The sequence below is a fragment of the Ranitomeya variabilis genome, chromosome 5 (assembly GCF_051348905.1).
Source record: "Ranitomeya variabilis isolate aRanVar5 chromosome 5, aRanVar5.hap1, whole genome shotgun sequence".
Classification (NCBI taxonomy): domain Eukaryota; kingdom Metazoa; phylum Chordata; class Amphibia; order Anura; family Dendrobatidae; genus Ranitomeya; species Ranitomeya variabilis.
Window position 1 is genome coordinate 259,539,368 of NC_135236.1, and position 18,589 is coordinate 259,557,956.

Consider the following 18,589-nt stretch of genomic DNA (forward strand, 5'->3'; position numbering starts at 1 on the left):
CTTTAATCAGTCATTCAGGAAAATGATCGTGGTGAATACATCCAGTGCACAATAATATGGGGGGAAACAAATTGTTACTTTCATCATTTGGTCTTACCAAATTTAATGAACAATATGTGAGCAGCTCTTGCATTATAACTTTCACCAACAGTTGTATTACACGGTAACAAAATCTATGCTTTTTATAGTCAACCCTTTTTGGTTCGATTCTTCCTGTTCAACTGTATAGTTTTCCTTAATTTAAAAGGCAAAAAATAATTACGTTCTCCTACTGTACAATGCTCACTAATGGTCAACTCTCATAATGCTGCAGGCACTCTGTAGCATCACATTAGCAAAAATACTCAATACAGAGACAATCTGCAAGAAGGTCATGTCCGGTTCAAGCAAAATGTCCCTTCACTCATTCTCATTTTAATATTTTCAAGTAACATAGTTCATGGAGTCCTAACATCTAGTGGCATTCACACTCAATCACACACAGTGCCTCCCTGGAAATGTTATTTCAGCCAGCACAGCCAGATTTAATGCAATGTACACAACCAACATTCTCTATGGAGTGGTTATTGTGGCAACTGGAAAAATCTTTTTAGACTGTGTGGCATTTGTAGACACATTGTCTAGTCAAAAAGACTAAAGAATAAACAGCACAGCCAGAACCAACGATCTTCAAGAAAGAATAAATATTTTTTCCCCATATTGTACTTGAACATGATGCAAACACCATGCGTGTCCCACCTCAACCCTTCTCATGCAGATGCACTATTTACAAGGTTGAAAAATACTGCTGTCTTCTGTTCACTTTAATCTTGTTTTGTTTTTAAAAGTCATGTACAAAGCTATTTTTTTTTTTTTCTTCTATTTTTTCAACTTTTCAAAGCAGTTCAGCTCCAACCCAGGAATAGAAAAGATGCAGAGGGGTAGTCTGAAGATAAAAATGAAATCGAGAAAAAGGGGAGAAACTGGCAGAAAAGCAGACAGGTTTAACAGGGGAGACATCGGCAGAAAAGAAGTTGGCGAGATGTTATAAAAGAATGAAAGGAAATGTTCTTGAGGGGGAGGGTGAAGGGGAAATCAGCCCGATTGTGGCAAGCCAAAGTTAGGGGAAAGCATTCGCAAATAGCTGAGGTGCTGCACACATTTTAACCCCCTGGTATAAAGTATCCAGTAACCAGTCACTATTAGCCAAGGGGTTAAACAAGCCTACAATACTGTCAAACCCACTGCCTCTGCTAACTGCTTTCTTTTTATTATTACAATATAATTTACTTAAACGTTCTGTTAACAAAGAAAAAAAAAAAAAAAAAGATTGGGGGAAAAAAACCCAAAACATTCTGGTAGGAGCGCAACAGATAAGAGCAAGAAATCAAAAAGGAGACGGCTGAATGTGCGGGGACCGGCCTCATGGGGCAGAGATGCATTTAATGGGATTTGAAATCTAGTGTCTGGTGGTGACAGGGTGGTCTGTGAAGACGGCTCAGTCCTCAATATATTCCCACAAGTCCTTCTCATAACCTTCGTGCACATGAAGAAGCAGTACCCGCCTCCTACTCTCGCAGTATCTAAGGGAACAAAGAAAAAATTAGGCTACTTTACAATGAATGTATCTACTTACACAGGTGATGCATACTCGTGCAATACAGCAATGTGAGTGGTTCCTGATGGGTTTCAAAATGTCTGCTTGCAATCAATATTCGGTATTTACATTCAGAAGATTGTGTCAATCCAGACTTGATCTAGGAGAAGCTTTTTACCTGTTGTTTTTAAGTCTGCAAGACAAAAAAATGGCAACAAAAAAGAAACCAAAATGTAAAGAAATGTCCACCCATGGGGCGTATGGGGGACACACAGTCTCAGTGGGATACCATAAATGTAGTAGTTGAAGTAGGAATATGTATTTTTATCTTCTAACCTTCAGTAGGCAAGTGTATGTAAGATTTTTCATTTCTTAGTGGTCAATAGACAGGCTTGTCAGTGTTTGGCTCTAATGCCCAGGTCTTCAATGCATGGACTGTCAAACGTCTGCAGTTACTATCCGGCTGGTCACGATCTGTGATTGTAGCATCTACATTCAGTCAGAAATCTACTGCAGCTCTCTCACATTGGATCACGCATACACCGGATGTCAACCAAATGATAAGACAAGGCCCCTTCCAGACTTCAGTCTTTGGGACATGTGGCCTTTATTAGCAAAAAAAAAAAAAAATCTTGCTCTAAGTGCATTTTGTACTGAAAAATACAGTAACTCATTTACAATAATTTTTTTCACTTATGTTCATACCTACAGATCAAAAGGTATATAGAAAGAGGCATGAGTACAGTTCAGAGCGCTATAACCTTTACTATTCTGTCAACCTATCTGTATTGGTGGTTTTATGCCATAAGTTTTGTGGGAAAAGATTGAAAGGAAAAAAAAAACCACATAATTTCTGCCATTGGTTTTCTACTTCCTTTCAAATTTAGTTTTTACATATAACATGCTAAATATTTGTAGTTTTATATTTTACTAGAAAATAGCACTCTTGTTTTTATATCACTATACTCCAAAAAGTGAACCTGTTTCACCCCTTATGCTTTTTTTTACACATACCGTGTTTTTTGCGGCCTGTTATTGCGGGCCTTTTTTGTTGGCCGTATTGACGCAATTTTCAAGGTCTGCCACAATAACGGACCGCAAAAAACTTGTGGATCACGGTTTTCCATGTTTCCAATACTATAGCAAAAGTATTGGGAAAAGAAAACGGTGATGTGCAAAACTGGAAGTCACGGTGCACCGCAAAAACAACCTTCCGTTGATTTTCAATAGGGCCGGTGGACGTAAGCCGTGAAAGCAGAATGCTAGATAAGCCTCTGATGCCGGTGGGCTTAGCTCACCTTTGATTTTGAGGGTGACAGGTTCCCTTTAACATCCCTGTTTGAAGAAAAGCTCCACCCTGGCTCTGTTAACCTGCTAAATGCCTCTCTCAATCACTGACAGCAACATTTACAGCAGATCGAAAGGGAAACAAGTTATTCTATGTGTCCATCGGTGCCTATTGCAGATAGGCTGCCATGACAGCCACATTTCTGCTGAAGACCTCCATGCCTGTCAAGAGAACACCAGCTTCTGACTGTTTTGATAGGAAACCATGATTTATCTGCAATAATTCTGTGGTATTGTAGTATATAGCAGAAGTGATCAGACGATCGCAGGTTCAAATCCTCTAAAAAAACAATAAATACAGTAAAAAGTTTAAAAAAAAAGTTTAAAAGAATATGAAAAAAATAATAATTTCAAATCACCCCCCCCCCATTTTACCCATTAAAAATAAAAAATACATATGTATTATTTCCATATCTGTATAAATCTGATGTATCAAAATATCAAATTAACCAGTTCAGTAAACAGTCTCATGACAAAAATATCTAGAATGCCAAAATTACACTTTTTCGGCCACTGCAATAATAAATAATATAAAAAAAAAAAATCAATGAAAGGTGATCACAACATCACATCTATCCCAAAAGGGTATATACTAAAAAGTTGGCTTAGAGTGCAAATAAACAAGTGTTCACACAGCTTCACTGACTGAAAATGTAAAATGTTACCGGTCTCGGAAAATCATACTGTTGGTAAATTTTTACCATATAGTAAACACTGTAAATAAATTTAAAAAAAACAAAACAAAAAAAAACAACTGTTGATTTGCGTTAGTTTTGCAATGTCATGGCACCTTGAATGTTTTTCACAATTTCCAATACATCATAAGATAAAATAAATTATATTATTCAAAAGTACAACTCGTCCTGCAAAAAAACAAGCCATCATATGGCTATGACCAGAGGAAAAAAAAAAAAGTTACAGCTGTTGGAAAGAGGAGAGGAGAAAACAAAAACGGAAAATAGCCATGTTGGGAAGGGATTCATAAATTCATTTTGGAGTAAAAATAAATGACTGATGAACCTGCAATCTTATTATTGATCAAATATTGCTTTGGTGTAATCAGTAATAAACAGACAGGCAATGGCTTTGCCAAATCCTAACAAACAGCCTCTGACTTAACACCTAGATGTCAAGGCTGCCATCAACTATGCAATATACGAGTCTATACTGCAGTGTTGCACAGTGTATAGTACAGTAGTGTTCACAGGGTTCAGCAGAGCCATTGGGGCACCAGACATCCGAAACTTCAGCTATCGTATAGAAAAAAGGCCATAGTGGGCAAAGTGCCTACTGCTGCAACAATCAATCATTCTGTGGTACACAAGAGACAGAATTATATATATATTTTTTATTGTATATTTTTCATTTATTTTTGAGGGAAGACCATCACTAAAAGAGGTACTATTCAGAGCTTTGAGTGGCAGAATTATAGGTTCCCTTAGAGCAGGCACTGTGCAGAAGAGAACTGGAATCAGAGACAGCCATGTATCCTAATAGAACAGTGTGACCAGACCGTCTGCGCCTGTAAGTAAATGGGGATGACATCACATAGCAAAGAGGCAGCCTGTGACTCCCGAGATGGCATGTATATTTCACAAGGTGCGCATGTGACTGACAACTGTGGCTCGGCAAGTATGAAAACATGTTTGTCCTTTTAGAACAAGTGATTTTTTGTAAAATGGTAATAATCAAAACACCCTGCTATTCTTTTAAAAAAAATTGAATTGGCACATGTGAAATCAGCAGCGCAGATCACTTTAAGCTGCAGAATTTCTCTACAGAATGTGGATGAGATTTTCTTAAAAAATCTCAACAATGCCATAATACACAGCAAAAAGTTTGTGGGAATCGATTCACACGTCCCATTCCATTGGCCATGGCTTTGATCTGTGGCTGGTGGACAAGAAAGGGGGCATTCCCCTCTTACCTGCAACTCTGCTTTTGATTAGACAGCCTATGGTGACGTCATCATTGCAGCAGGACGCACGTGATGTCGCACTAGGCCTGCTAGTCAAAAGAAGGGCATTGGCACAGCCAGGTAAGTAGCGGCACTCCCTCTCCTGTCCAGTGGGCCACTGTTGTGGCAGATAAAGTGGGACGTGTAAATAAATTGGCACCAACTCTAATAGCAGATATTTATTCTGGAGCTGCTGTGTATCCGACAGAGTGTGAACATACACTAAATGGAAAAAAAAAGGCGAGTATAGACTACAACACATCCCTTTTGTTCTGCTGCAACTATGTAATCTGGGCATGATGTGCGGAAGCAGCGCCTATACGAGCACAATGCCAGTGAGTAGTTATCTGTCATTGCACCCCTCCTCCAATGATAAGAAGGTGGACGTGCACAGCACATAAAAGAACTGAGCTACTTAAAAGGCTCCATTTACCTATAATATTTAAAATGTTTTTGTGTATAGGCAGTGGCATGGAAAATGGGAAACAAAATGTAAAAAAGAGTGTTTTCCTAAAAAAAATAAATGAATTTCCTTCCTCACTCCAAAATATACTAAGGCTTCCAATTAAATGAATTCAAGTGGGCGTTGGAAGACTGCCCCTGTTCTCTCCACATTTGTGAGAGAGGGGCACATTGCAAAGGTTTGTTATTTTCTGATAGTACATTCCATTTCATGCATGTTAAATTGAAGACAAAACTAAAAATGTGCAGAATAGCACAAATACCAGTGGTTCTCACCTGTACTTATCTTGTACTTTTTGCTTAATGTCTTGAAGGGAGTCCTGGGAAATATCTCGTTCCAGATATCCAGACAGAACTTCTGTTGCATTCTCTAAATCTGCCTGATTATTCTGCATATGAGGAAAAGTGAAGATGATAAATATTTGATTGTCTTAAAAGTTAGATCTATGCAAAATGTATAATTATTTGACACTTATCGCCAACTAGTATTTTCCATTTTCGCTGAAGCAGTTCACTGCTTATTGAGGTAGCATCATTAACCCCTTAATGACCTTGAGATTTTTCGTTTTTCCGTGTTCGTTTTTCACTCCCCTCCTTCCCAGAGCCATAACTTTTTTATTTTTCCGTCAATTTGGCCATGTGAGGGCTTATTTTTTGCGGGACGAGTTGTACTTTTGAACGACATCATTGGTTTTAGCATGTCGTGTACTAGAAAACGAGAAAAAAATTCCAAGTGCGGTGAAATTGCAAAAAAAAGTGCAGTCCCACACTGGTTTTTTGTTTGGCTTTTTTGCTAGGTTCACTAAATGCTAAAACTGATCTGACATTATGATTCTCCAGGTCAGTACGAGTTCATAGACACCTAACATGACTAGGTTCTTTTTTACCTAAGTGGTGAAAAAAAAATCCTAACTTTGCTAAAAAAAAAAAAAAAAAAAAAAAAAAAAAATTTGCGCCATTTTCCGATACTCGTAGCGTCTCCATTTTTCATGATCTGGGGTCGGTTGAGGGCTTATTTTTTGCGTGCAGAGATGACGTTTTTAATGATAGCATTTTGGTGCAGATACGTTCTATTGATCGCCCGTTATTGCATTTTAATGCAATGTCGCGGCGACCAAAAAAATGTAATTCTGGCATTTCAAATTTTTTTCTTGCTACGCCGTTTAGCGATCAGGTTAATGCTTTTTTTTTTTTGATAGATCGGGCGATTCTGAACGTGGCGATACCAAATATGTGTAGATTTGATTTTTTTTTATTGATTTATTTTGATTGGGGCGAAAGGGGGGTGATTTAAGCTTTTATATTTTTTTCACATTTTTTTTTACTTTTTTTTTTTTTTTACTTTTGCCATGCTTCAATTGCCTCCATGGGAGGCTAGAAGCAGGCACAGCACGATCGCCTCTGCTACATAGCAGCGATCTGCCGTTCGGCACCCGGCAGCAGCACAAGAAAAATACGGTAAATAAAAAACAACCTTTACATATTTGATGTCTATGAACTCGTAATTACTTGGACAATGATAATGGCAGGTCAGGTTTAGCATTTGGTGAACATGGTAAAAATAAAAATACAAAAACCAGCTGTGGAATTGCATTTTTTTGCAATTTCGCAGCATTTGGACTTTTTTTCCTGTTTCCTACTACATGACATGGTAAAACCAATGATGTCATTCAAAGGTACAACTCGTCTCACAAAAAAACAAGCCCTCACATGGCCATATTGACGGAAAAAAAAAATAAAAAAATATGGCTCCGTCATGAAGGGGTTAAAGTAGCGGCCTTTGTCGACGATCTGCTCATGAAGGTCTCATCCCCAAAACAAACACTTTATAATATCTTAATATCTTGGAAGATCTAAAACTTATAGGCACCTCATCAGATTTAGTATTTAACATAGACAAATGTAAAGCACAGATTCTGAAGAGTCAGAGTCAGCCTATCAATCCCACTTGAATGGAATTCTTCCTCTTTATGATATTTGTGTGAGTGATTTCATACAAGGCTGGAAAAGATTTATTCTTTAATCCTTTGATCCCTCAGCCTGTTTTCACACTCTGGACCAGGTCAATTGTTTCAATTCTGACCACTATAACTTTATGAGGTAATAACTCTGAACGCTTCAACATATCCCACGGATTCTGACATTGTTTTTTAATAGTAGAATAATAGGAAACAAAAAAGCACAAATGGAGTCTTATCCCACGGATTACTCTAATCAATGTTTAGAGAACTGCTCACTTGATGGTGCAGAGTAAGGGCATGTAGATGTCAGCTGCTGCAGATCCACAGGTCGGCAAACCGACTTCTCAAGAGACGTTATAATAAATATGGGTGGGTGATATCCGAGCAGCTGTGATAGAACGAATCCAGATATAGTTGTTGTAATACATTTTGGTGGTTTATTCAACGAGTTTCAAAGCCTATTGCTTCTTCAGGAAATTATCACAGAGACATGTCTCTGTGTTAATTTCCTGAAGAAGAAGCAATAGGCTTTGAAACGCGTTGAATAAACCACTAAAGTGTATTACAACTGTATCTGGATTTGTTCTATCACAGCAGCGCGGATATCACCCACCCATATTTATTGTTTTTAATGACATATTGTACTTCATAGAAGTAGTAAATTTAGACTGATATGATTCATGTTTATTTATGGAAATACTGAAAATTTGACAAAAGTTTGAAAATTTAGCAATTTTAAAACTTTGCATTTTTATAACCTTAAACAATATAGTTATACCACACGAAACCGTTAATAAATAACATTTACCACGTCTAATTCACATCAGCAACATTTTTTTTAAACAATTTTTTCTGTTAAGAATTTAGAAGGGTTTCTAAGCACCACATCCCTTCTGAAGTCATTTTGAAGGGCCTATTTGACAGATAATACCCAAAAGTGACACCATTTTAAAAACTGCACCCCTCAAAGTGCTCAAAAGTACATCAGTTTATTAACCTTTTAGGGGTTTCATAAGAATTAAAGCAGTATAGGAGGGGAAAAAAAGTGACTTTCTCCAAACTAAACATTGATTTAGCCCCTAATCTTGCATTTTTAAAAGGGTAACAGGAGAAATTGGACCACACTATTTGTTGTGCAATTACTCAACTACTGTTTGGTACATGGCAGTGCTCAGAAGGGTAAGTAGCACCCTTCTACTTTTGGAGAGCAAAATTGTCTGGAACAGATGTCGCGTTTGGAGAGCCACTGATATGGAAAACCCCTCCCCCATAACCTTATTTTGGAAACTACACCCTTCAAGGAACTTACCGTATTTAGAGGTGTGGTGTGCACATTGCACCTTTAGGTGCTTAACCACACAGCGAGACTCAGGAGGGAAGGAGTGCTATTTGACATTTTGAGAACAAAATCGTAGAATAGCTTGCAGACTCCATATATAAAGCCCTTAAGTGGCAAAAGAGCAGAATCCCCCCCCCCTTTAAGTGACCTCACTTTGGAAATTACACCCCTCTGAAATATCATCTACAGCTGTAGTGATGATTTTGAGTTTCTGGAGTCACGAACCCCATAAATTAGGCGGGCTCTCAGGGCTACAGAAATGCTAAACATTTGGATAATAAATGTGGTTTAGACACACTCTGAGGTTCAGAAAGGAGAGGGGCATTTGGATTTAGGACTGTGGAATTCGCTGGATTTCTTTGGGAGGGCTGGGGTGATGAGCCATAGCGCTTCTCCAGAGCCTTTGAACTACCAGTAACACGGAAGCCCTCTATATTTCCATTGACAGATGACAGACCTGAGTAGGACTTGCTTTTTTTGTTTGTTAAGTTGAAGCTTTTCTTGGGAACATTTAACATGATATTTTGGACTAGATGGTGGCCCGATTCTAACGCATCGGGTATTCTAGAATATGTATGTATGTATATAGAAGCCACATAGTATATAGCACAGGCCACGTAGTATATAGGAGCCATGTAGTATATAGCAAATACTACGTGGACTGTGCTATATACTATGTGGCTGCTATATACATACATACATATTGCAGAATACCCGATGCATTAATACAGCCCGCGCAGTCTACAGCACAGCCCGCGCAGTCTACAGCACAGCCCGCGCAGTCTACAGCACAGCCCGCGCAGTCTACAGCACAGCCCGCGCAGTCTACAGCACAGCCCGCGCAGTCTACAGCACAGCCCGCGCAGTCTACAGCACAGCCCGCGCAGTCTACAGCACAGCCCGCGCAGTCTACAGCACAGCCCGCGCAGTCTACAACACAGCCCGCGCAGTCTACAACACAGCCCGCGCAGTCTACAACACAGCCCACGCATAATACAACACAGCCCACGCATAATACAACACAGCCCACGCATAATACAACACAGCCCACGCAGTATACAACACAGCCCACGCATAATACAACACAGCCCACGCAGTATACAACACAGCCCACGCAGTATACAACACAGCCCACGCAGTATACAACACAGCCCACGCAGTATACAACACAGCCCACGCAGTATACAACACAGCCCACGCAGTATACAACACAGCCCACGCAGTATACAACACTGGCCACGTAATATACAGCACAGCCCACGCAGTATACAACACAGCCCACGCATAATACAACACAGCCCACGCAGTATACAACACAGCCCACGCAGTATACAACACAGCCCACGCAGTATACAACACAGCCCACGCAGTATACAACACAGCCCACGCAGTATACAACACAGCCCACGCAGTATACAACACAGCCCACGCAGTATACAACACAGCCCACGCAGTATACAACACAGCCCACGCAGTATACAACACTGGCCACGTAATATACAGCACAGCCCACGCATAATACAACACAGCCCACGCAGTATACAACACAGCCCACGCAGTATACAACACAGCCCACGCAGTATACAACACAGCCCACGCAGTATACAACACAGCCCACGCAGTATACAACACTGGGCCACGCAGTATATAGCACAGCCCACGCACTATATAACACAGCCCACGCACTATATAACACAGCCCACGCACTATATAACACAGCCCACGCACTATATAACACAGCCCACGCACTATATAACACAGCCCACGCACTATATAACACAGCCCACGCACTATATAACACAGCCCACGCACTATATAACACAGCCCACGCACTATATAACACAGCCCACGCACTATATAACACAGCCCACGCACTATATAACACAGCCCACGCACTATATAACACAGCCCACGCACTATATAACACAGCCCACGCACTATATAACACAGCCCACGCACTATATAACACAGCCCACGCACTATATAACACAGCCCACGCACTATATAACACAGCCCACGCACTATATAACACAGCCCACGCACTATATAACACAGCCCACGCACTATATAACACAGCCCACGCACTATATAACACAGCCCACGCACTATATAACACAGCCCACGCACTATATAACACAGCCCACGCACTATATAACACAGCCCACGTACTATATAACACAGCCCACGTACTATATAACACAGCCCACGTACTATATAACACAGCCCACGTACTATATAACACAGCCCACGTACTATATAACACAGCCCACGTACTATATAACACAGCCCACGTACTATACAACACAGCCCACGTACTATACAACACAGCCCACGTACTATACAACACAGCCCACGTACTATACAACACAGCCCACGTACTATATAACACAGCCCACGTACTATATAACACAGCCCACGCACTATACAACACAGCCCACGTACTATACAACACAGCCCACGTACTATACAACACAGCCCACGTACTATACAACACAGCCCACGTACTATATAACAGAGCCCACGTACTATATAACACAGCCCACGTACTATATAACACAGCCCACGTACTATATAACAGCCCACGCACTATATAACACAGCCCACGCACTATATAACACAGCCCACGCACTATATAACACAGCCCACGCACTATATAACACAGCCCACGCACTATATAACACAGCCCACGCACTATATAACACAGCCCACGCACTATATAACACAGCCCACGCACTATATAACACAGCCCACGCACTATATAACACAGCCCACGCACTATATAACACAGCCCACGCACTATATAACACAGCCCACGCACTATATAACACAGCCCACGCACTATATAACACAGCCCACGCACTATATAACACAGCCCACGCACTATATAACACAGCCCACGTACTATATAACACAGCCCACGTACTATATAACACAGCCCACGTACTATGTAACACAGCCCACGTACTATATAACACAGCCCACGCACTATATAACACAGCCCACGTACTATATAACACAGCCCACGTACTATATAACACAGCCCACGTACTATATAACACAGCCCACGTACTATGTAACACAGCCCACGTACTATGTAACACAGCCCACGCACTATATAACACAGCCCACGCACTATATAACACAGCCCACGTACTATATAACACAGCCCACGTACTATATAACACAGCCCACGTACTATGTAACACAGCCCACGTACTATATAACACAGCCCACGTACTATATAACACAGCCCACGTACTATATAACACAGCCCACGTACTATACAACACAGCCCACGTACTATACAACACAGCCCACGTACTATATAACACAGCCCACGTACTATATAACACAGCCCACGTACTATATAACACAGCCCACGTACTATATAAAACAGCCCACGTACTATATAACACAGCCCACGCAGTATATAGCAGTCACGTTGTATATAAGACAGGCGACGTAGTATATAACACAGGCCATGCAGAATATAACACTGGCCACGAAATATATAGCACAGCCCACGCAGTATATAACACAGCCCACATAGTATCTAACACTGGCCAGGTAGTATATAGCAGCCACACGGTATTTAACACAGCCCACATAGTATATAGCAGTGTGGTCACCATATCCCTGTTAAAAAAAATAATTATAATAAAAAATAGTTATATACTCACCCTCCGGCGTCAAGCGAAGCTGTGCCGATGCGCACACGGCTGCCGCCATCTTCTCTTCCCAGGATGCATAGCGAAATTACCCAGATGACTTAGCGGTCTCGCGAGTCCGCTAAGTCTTCTGAGTAATTTCGCAATGCATCTCTGGGAACGGAAGCTGGCGGCAGCCGCGCACCTGGGCAGACTACGGAAGGTGAGAATAGCAGTTTTTTAAATTATTTTTAGCATTACATCTTTTTACTATTGATGCTGCATAGGCAGCATCAATAGTAAAAAGTTGGGGACACACAGGGTTAATATCAGCGTTAAAGGAGTGCGTTACCCGCGGCATAACACGGACTGTTAACGCTGGCATTAACCCTGTGTGAGCGCTGAGTGGAGGGAGTATGGAGCGGGCGGCGGGCACTGACTGGACGGAAGTAGGGAGGGACTAATTCTCGGCCGGGCTGTGGCCGTCGCTGATTGGTCGCGGCAGCCAGGACAGGCAGATGGTGAGACCAATCAGTGACGCGGGATTTCCGGGACAGACAGACGGAAGTACCCCTTAGACAATTATATAGTAGATAACATTTATCCGGCACTCTTCGATGGGCACTGACATTGGAGTTTCCATAGTATTGGGTCTTATTCCAGAAAATCAGGTTTTGGCACAAAAAACGCAGCAAAACAACCTACGGTACTTGCATTTTTGGTGCATTTTTTCACCACCCATTCAAGTCAACAACAGAAAAAACGCTGAAAAAAGGGACATGCTCCATGTCCAAAAAAAACATGCAAAGTACAAAATACTGATGACAAAAAAACCAATGTGTGTGCATGAGATTTCTGTAAAATGCAACTGAAAATTAGCACTAAAAAAAACGTATCAAAAATGCCTGGTGTGGACTTTTCTTTACACTGATAGAAGCCTCTTAGACCATGCTCTTAGACCATTGTCTAAAAGGCACATGCCTGCCGCGGAAACACAGCTTTGTTTATTCCGCAGCATGTCAATTCTTTGTGCAGATTCCGCAGCGGTTTACACCTGCTCCTCAATAGGAATCCGCAAGTGTAAAACCGCAGGTGAAATCCGCACAAAAACCACGCGCAGTGCGGATTTCCTGCGGATTTACCAAAATCGGTGCGGAAAAATCCACACACCATTCCGCAACATGTGCACACACCCTTAGGCAGCGTCAGCAGAATCGCCGGCAGGAGCAGTATGTGACCGCTCTGTGCTGGCAGAGATCTGCTCTGAGCAGAAAAGGCAGGTATTTCGCAACTATCTGCCTGTTCATTCTCAGGCTCATATTAAAAAAAATAAAATAGTCCCAGACAACCCCTTTGAGTATCCAAACATGTAAAACATCTGAAAACAATTTTTTTTTCCAAACAAAAACATTCTGCTCATCTTTATAGGCAGATCAAACCTTTTAAAAATAATAGAGTAGCGTAGGAAGTTCTTTTTCATGCAGGAACTTCCTGTTAATCTTCATCACAGTAAAGAGCAAAGGATCAATTTCCTTTATCGATCTTTAACATGGGAGAAACAAAAAATAAAAGCTCCCCCTTAAAATCTTACAACAAAGTAGACTGCACGGTGGTGTGAACTAAGTTCTCAGACATATGCACTCTCAACCTGGCATCAATACTTATGTCAGGGGTCACCCCTGATGAAGCTGCTGCGTAGCAGCAACACGCATTGGGTCTTTCTGAAACATGCACTACGAACATACCCTGGTAAATACCATATATGTTACTTATGCATTGTATTTGCTACTAATTGTATGGTTTTACATCCACTGTGCCTTTCCACTTTATATGTTTTTGCCTGTTGAAGAGGTGCTAATTAAACCACTACATACAAGGACTTAAATTTCTCTATGTAAATACATTTTTAAATGTTTTTGTCAGTTAATGTTGATTTTCTGTTGTTTATGGTCATTAATAACATGTATCAATTCTTATAATGGGTGTACACATTTTCTTCCTTACTACCTTTTTCTCTTATACATTGCTATACAGCTCTTGTAGGGTTGATGTAGCACCTTACTGGTACTGTCTACTGTGCCCACTATAGCCCGTTGTGATTCTACATGCGGAAATACAGCAATTGGGCAGGGCTTGTCCAAACAGTGGACAATACCCTTTAAGAACCTATCGCAGATCATATGTCTCTCCCGACCAGAGGCGTTTCAAATGTGGCATTCCCCAAGCCGACATCACCCATTGCCTGTGGTCATGTGTAATGATTGAGAAATTCTGGCTAAGGATAAACATTTTGTCCTGATTCCTGACCACCTTTTTGCCCTTTGACATGCTGTGAATTTGTGGTAACAAAAAGTCTAAAAAAAAAACCTTACACCTGATCTCAACTGTAGCAAAGAAAGCAATCCTTCAAACTTGGATATATCTCCAGGCACCTTAACAAATTAAGAAAAACTATCCGTTCTTTTTCAGATGAACATGGCAGAGGCGTCCATCCTCAAAGGAGCTGAGTGGGAAAGTTGTTTTTTTTTTAACATATTGGAAAATATCATAGCTTCTCACCCTTCAGGCTATGTGCACACGTTCAGGATTTTTCAAGTTTTTTTCGGCCGTTTTCCACGGGGAAAACGCTTAAAAAACGCATACATAAGCATCCCATCATTTTGAATGCATCCTGCAATTTTTGTGCACATGATGCGTTTTTTTCTGTGAAAAAAACCGCATTGCGGTAAAAAACGCAGCATGTTCAATAATTTTGCATATTTTTCTCATTTTTCACGCTATTTAATGCATTGGGAAGCTGCGGAATAAAACGCACAAAAAATGCATGCGGATTACCTGCAGAAAAAGTCCGGTTTTGTTCAGGAAAATTCTGCAGAAAATGTTGACGTGTGCACATAGCGTCACAGTCCAGAGCAAAGTCAAAACGTATTATAAGAATGGAACTTGGTACTTGAAAAGGGACCCGATAGAAGATGTGCCCATTTAACTTACATAAAAAGCACCTTTATATAAAAAAAAAAAAAAGTATGGGAACTCACGGATCTCCTCCTCCCATGGTTTTTATTTATTATTGGTTATTTGTGACCCAATAAACTAGATCCTATCTCATCAAGAAGCTATTCTTAATTCTGGAAAAACTTTAAAAGGAAATTATCTAGTTCTTGGTAACCTTAAAGGGGTTGTTCTGGCTTGGAGCTTGATTCCCATCTCCACGAACCTATCCCAATATGTACCGTACTAGGTGTAGTAATAATAATAATAATAATAATAATAATAATAATGATATTAGCAAATACCTCCAATAAGAAATGTAGCATAGTTTTTCTGATTTGCTTATGTTTTTTTCATCATGTGCAGGCATTGTAGGTCCTTATGTATTCGTGGTTACATCCACTAGCAACCAGCTAACTGTCACTATATCAATGGTCATAACCATGGATATCTAAGGTCCTGCAATGCCTGCACATGAAGACATAGCAAATCAGAAAAAAACTATACATTTCTAATTGGAGGTATTTTCAAACATTATTACCCTAATACATATTGAGAGAGGATCTTGGAGATGGGAATACACCTTTAAGTCTGCAGTCACTCTGTGAGACCTCAGACTTGTGAATCATCACAATGCTCAGTGTACAGGCTGTTAGGACTTACTTACTGTACCTGGGACCGGCTGGGCATGTGACTACTTGCATGCTACATAAAATTAATGTATATAAGGAAACCAGCAATGTAGAAATTAAACTCAATCATATATTAACTCAATATTAACTATACTAAGTTAGGAGAACTAGAGTTATTTAATAAAAAGTATATTTTTTATTGAATACAAACAATAAGAGAGCTACAACAGAAAAAATGTAAGAAAAAACACGTAATTCATGTATTAGCATGGACAGATACCATTGTATATAGTGTGATCCCAATAAGTGCAAACGCACAGCGGTCGCAATCCTGGACTGATCAGAGCAGCTATCAATCAAATAGCTGTTAGGTGGCCATGATAGGCAGCACAAAGCAAAAAAGTCCCCATGATATATACAATAAGGGAAAGTACTTGGTCACGTGTTGGAATTAAGTACTAAGAGCTGCTATGCCCCATTTATAGAGAAAGATGATTGCTGCCCCAAAAATAATAGTAGTAAGTCAACGTAAAAGGTTAACGTAAAAGGTTAATTACCCATGAGATGCGAAGTAAAGTCCAGGACCAGACCGCTCTCCCCGACGCGCGTTTCGCGAGAGTAACTCTCGCTTCCTTCCGACGCCCCCTTGAGGAAGCGAGTCGCGCGTCGGGGAGAGCGGTCTGGTCCTGGACTTTACTTCGCATCTCATGGGTAATTAACCTTTTACGTTAACCTTTTACGTTGACTTACTACTATTATTTTTGGGGCAGCAATCATCTTTCTCTATAAATGGGGCATAGCAGCTCTTAGTACTTAATTCCAACACGTGACCAAGTACTTTCCCTTATTGTATATATCATGGGGACTTTTTTGCTTTGTGCTGCCTATCATGGCCACCTAACAGCTATTTGATTGATAGCTGCTCTGATCAGTCCAGGATTGTGACCGCTGTGCGTTTGCACTTATTGGGATCACACTATATACAATGGTATCTGTCCATGCTAATACATGAATTACGTGTTTTTTCTTACATTTTTTCTGTTGTAGCTCTCTTATTGTTTGTATTCAATAAAAAATATACTTTTTATTAAATAACTCTAGTTCTCCTAATTTAGTATAAAATTAATGTGGTCAAGTGCCAGGTAAATGTGCGCAGAAACGTCTGGCCCTTTCCCAGAGAATCCTGAGAGCGCGCACTAACTTTTGACAATTTTCAAACAGGTTTCTGGCAGCTTTATTATAAGAACTGTTATTTTTGAATACCAATATTGTAACCGTTTACTAAATAATACATTGCCTTAGAATATCTTACACACAAATTTATTGGTTGATCTATACCTTAGGACTCAAGTCTTAAATTCGACATACAAGCTTAAAAAAAACAAAAAACAAACCCTCACCTCAAAGATAATCGACTGGTTGTTCTTCTTGAGGTAGAACGCGAAGACGTAAGTGTACATGAGCGTGGAGCGGCACTGGCACAGCACGTCCACAGCCTTTTTCAGAAACTGCACTTCAATCCATGACATATTATGTTGCTGCATCTCCTCCATCTTCTGCTTGACTTGGGCATATAGTTTGTGCTCAAATCGCAAGCTCTGCATGTGGTTCATGTAGCGATTACAGTAGAACAGATACCTTTGTAAGGCTGCTCTGGATCGCTGCACCAGTAGGATGAAGTACAAAAATTAGTTCTTTCTTAAGGAATGCAAAGTCTTATTATATAACAAAATAAATAGAAAATCCTAATAAAGCAATGGCATAAGACATACCCTAACCTTCCCTTTTTAGGATAATATATATATATATATATATATATATACATACACACATACGTATATATATATATATATATATATATATATATATATATATATATATATATATATATATATATATATATATATATATATACATACATACATACACACACACACACATACATACATACATACATACATACAGACATACACACACACACACTTGGCAGACTTCCTGCAATTCTAGTATCCAAATTGAGATCATCATAGAACCCAATGTAAATTTAAGTTTGTTTTTGGGAACAATGGGACGTATGGGAAATTGACTTTCCCAAATAACATTCATTTACAAAATCAGGCCATTTTGGATAATAACGAGGTTTTCATACATTTTCTCATTGGGATGTGAGTGATGATGTTATGTCTACACATAACTGTCAGGATGCATGCTCAATCGGCAGGTAACACACTTCTGTCCTACAACATACTACAGGAGCATAAACCTACCAATTGATCCCGCTTTCCAGCAGGTATGTTTACATATGACGCTACTGCAATATCTGCATTTCCTTAAGGGGATATTAGATACTAGATGGTGGCCCAATTCTAACACATCGGGTATTCTAGAATATGTATGTAGTTTATTTATGAAGATTTTAGAATAATACAATGAATACACAGAATTCGGCTGGCCGGGTGCGACCAATTAGCGAAGCGTGGTTCAAATCCCGAGCCAATTTGCGGCCGGAGTGCGCCTATTGCTTATTGTTTGCGGCCGGCCACGTAGTATATAACACAGCCACGTAGTATATAACACTGCCCACGTAGTATATAACACAGCCCACGCAGTATATAGCAATGTGGGCACCATATCCCTGTTAGAAAAAAGAATTCAAATAAAAAATAGTTATATACTC

At 40.1% G+C, this 18,589-nt stretch overlaps 1 protein-coding gene across 2 annotated transcripts in view; it reads right to left on the bottom strand.

Annotated features, from left to right (window-relative positions):
- Positions 1-785: 785 nt before the first annotated feature.
- Positions 786-18,589, bottom strand: part of ARIH1 (ariadne RBR E3 ubiquitin protein ligase 1) — a 92,195-nt gene continuing 74,391 nt past the window's right edge. Inside the window, exons 12-14 of one of the 2 annotated variants that reach the window (XM_077264131.1) lie at positions 17,313-17,573; positions 5,619-5,731; positions 786-1,562 (exon numbers count right to left, since the gene is read on the bottom strand). In XM_077264131.1, the coding sequence (XP_077120246.1) occupies positions 1,478-1,562; positions 5,619-5,731; positions 17,313-17,573 (459 nt within the window). In that variant the 3' untranslated portion in view covers positions 786-1,477. Of the gene's footprint in view, positions 1,563-1,735; positions 1,770-5,618; positions 5,732-17,312; positions 17,574-18,589 lie in introns of those variants that run through there. The other variant, XM_077264132.1, reaches the window with a different exon arrangement.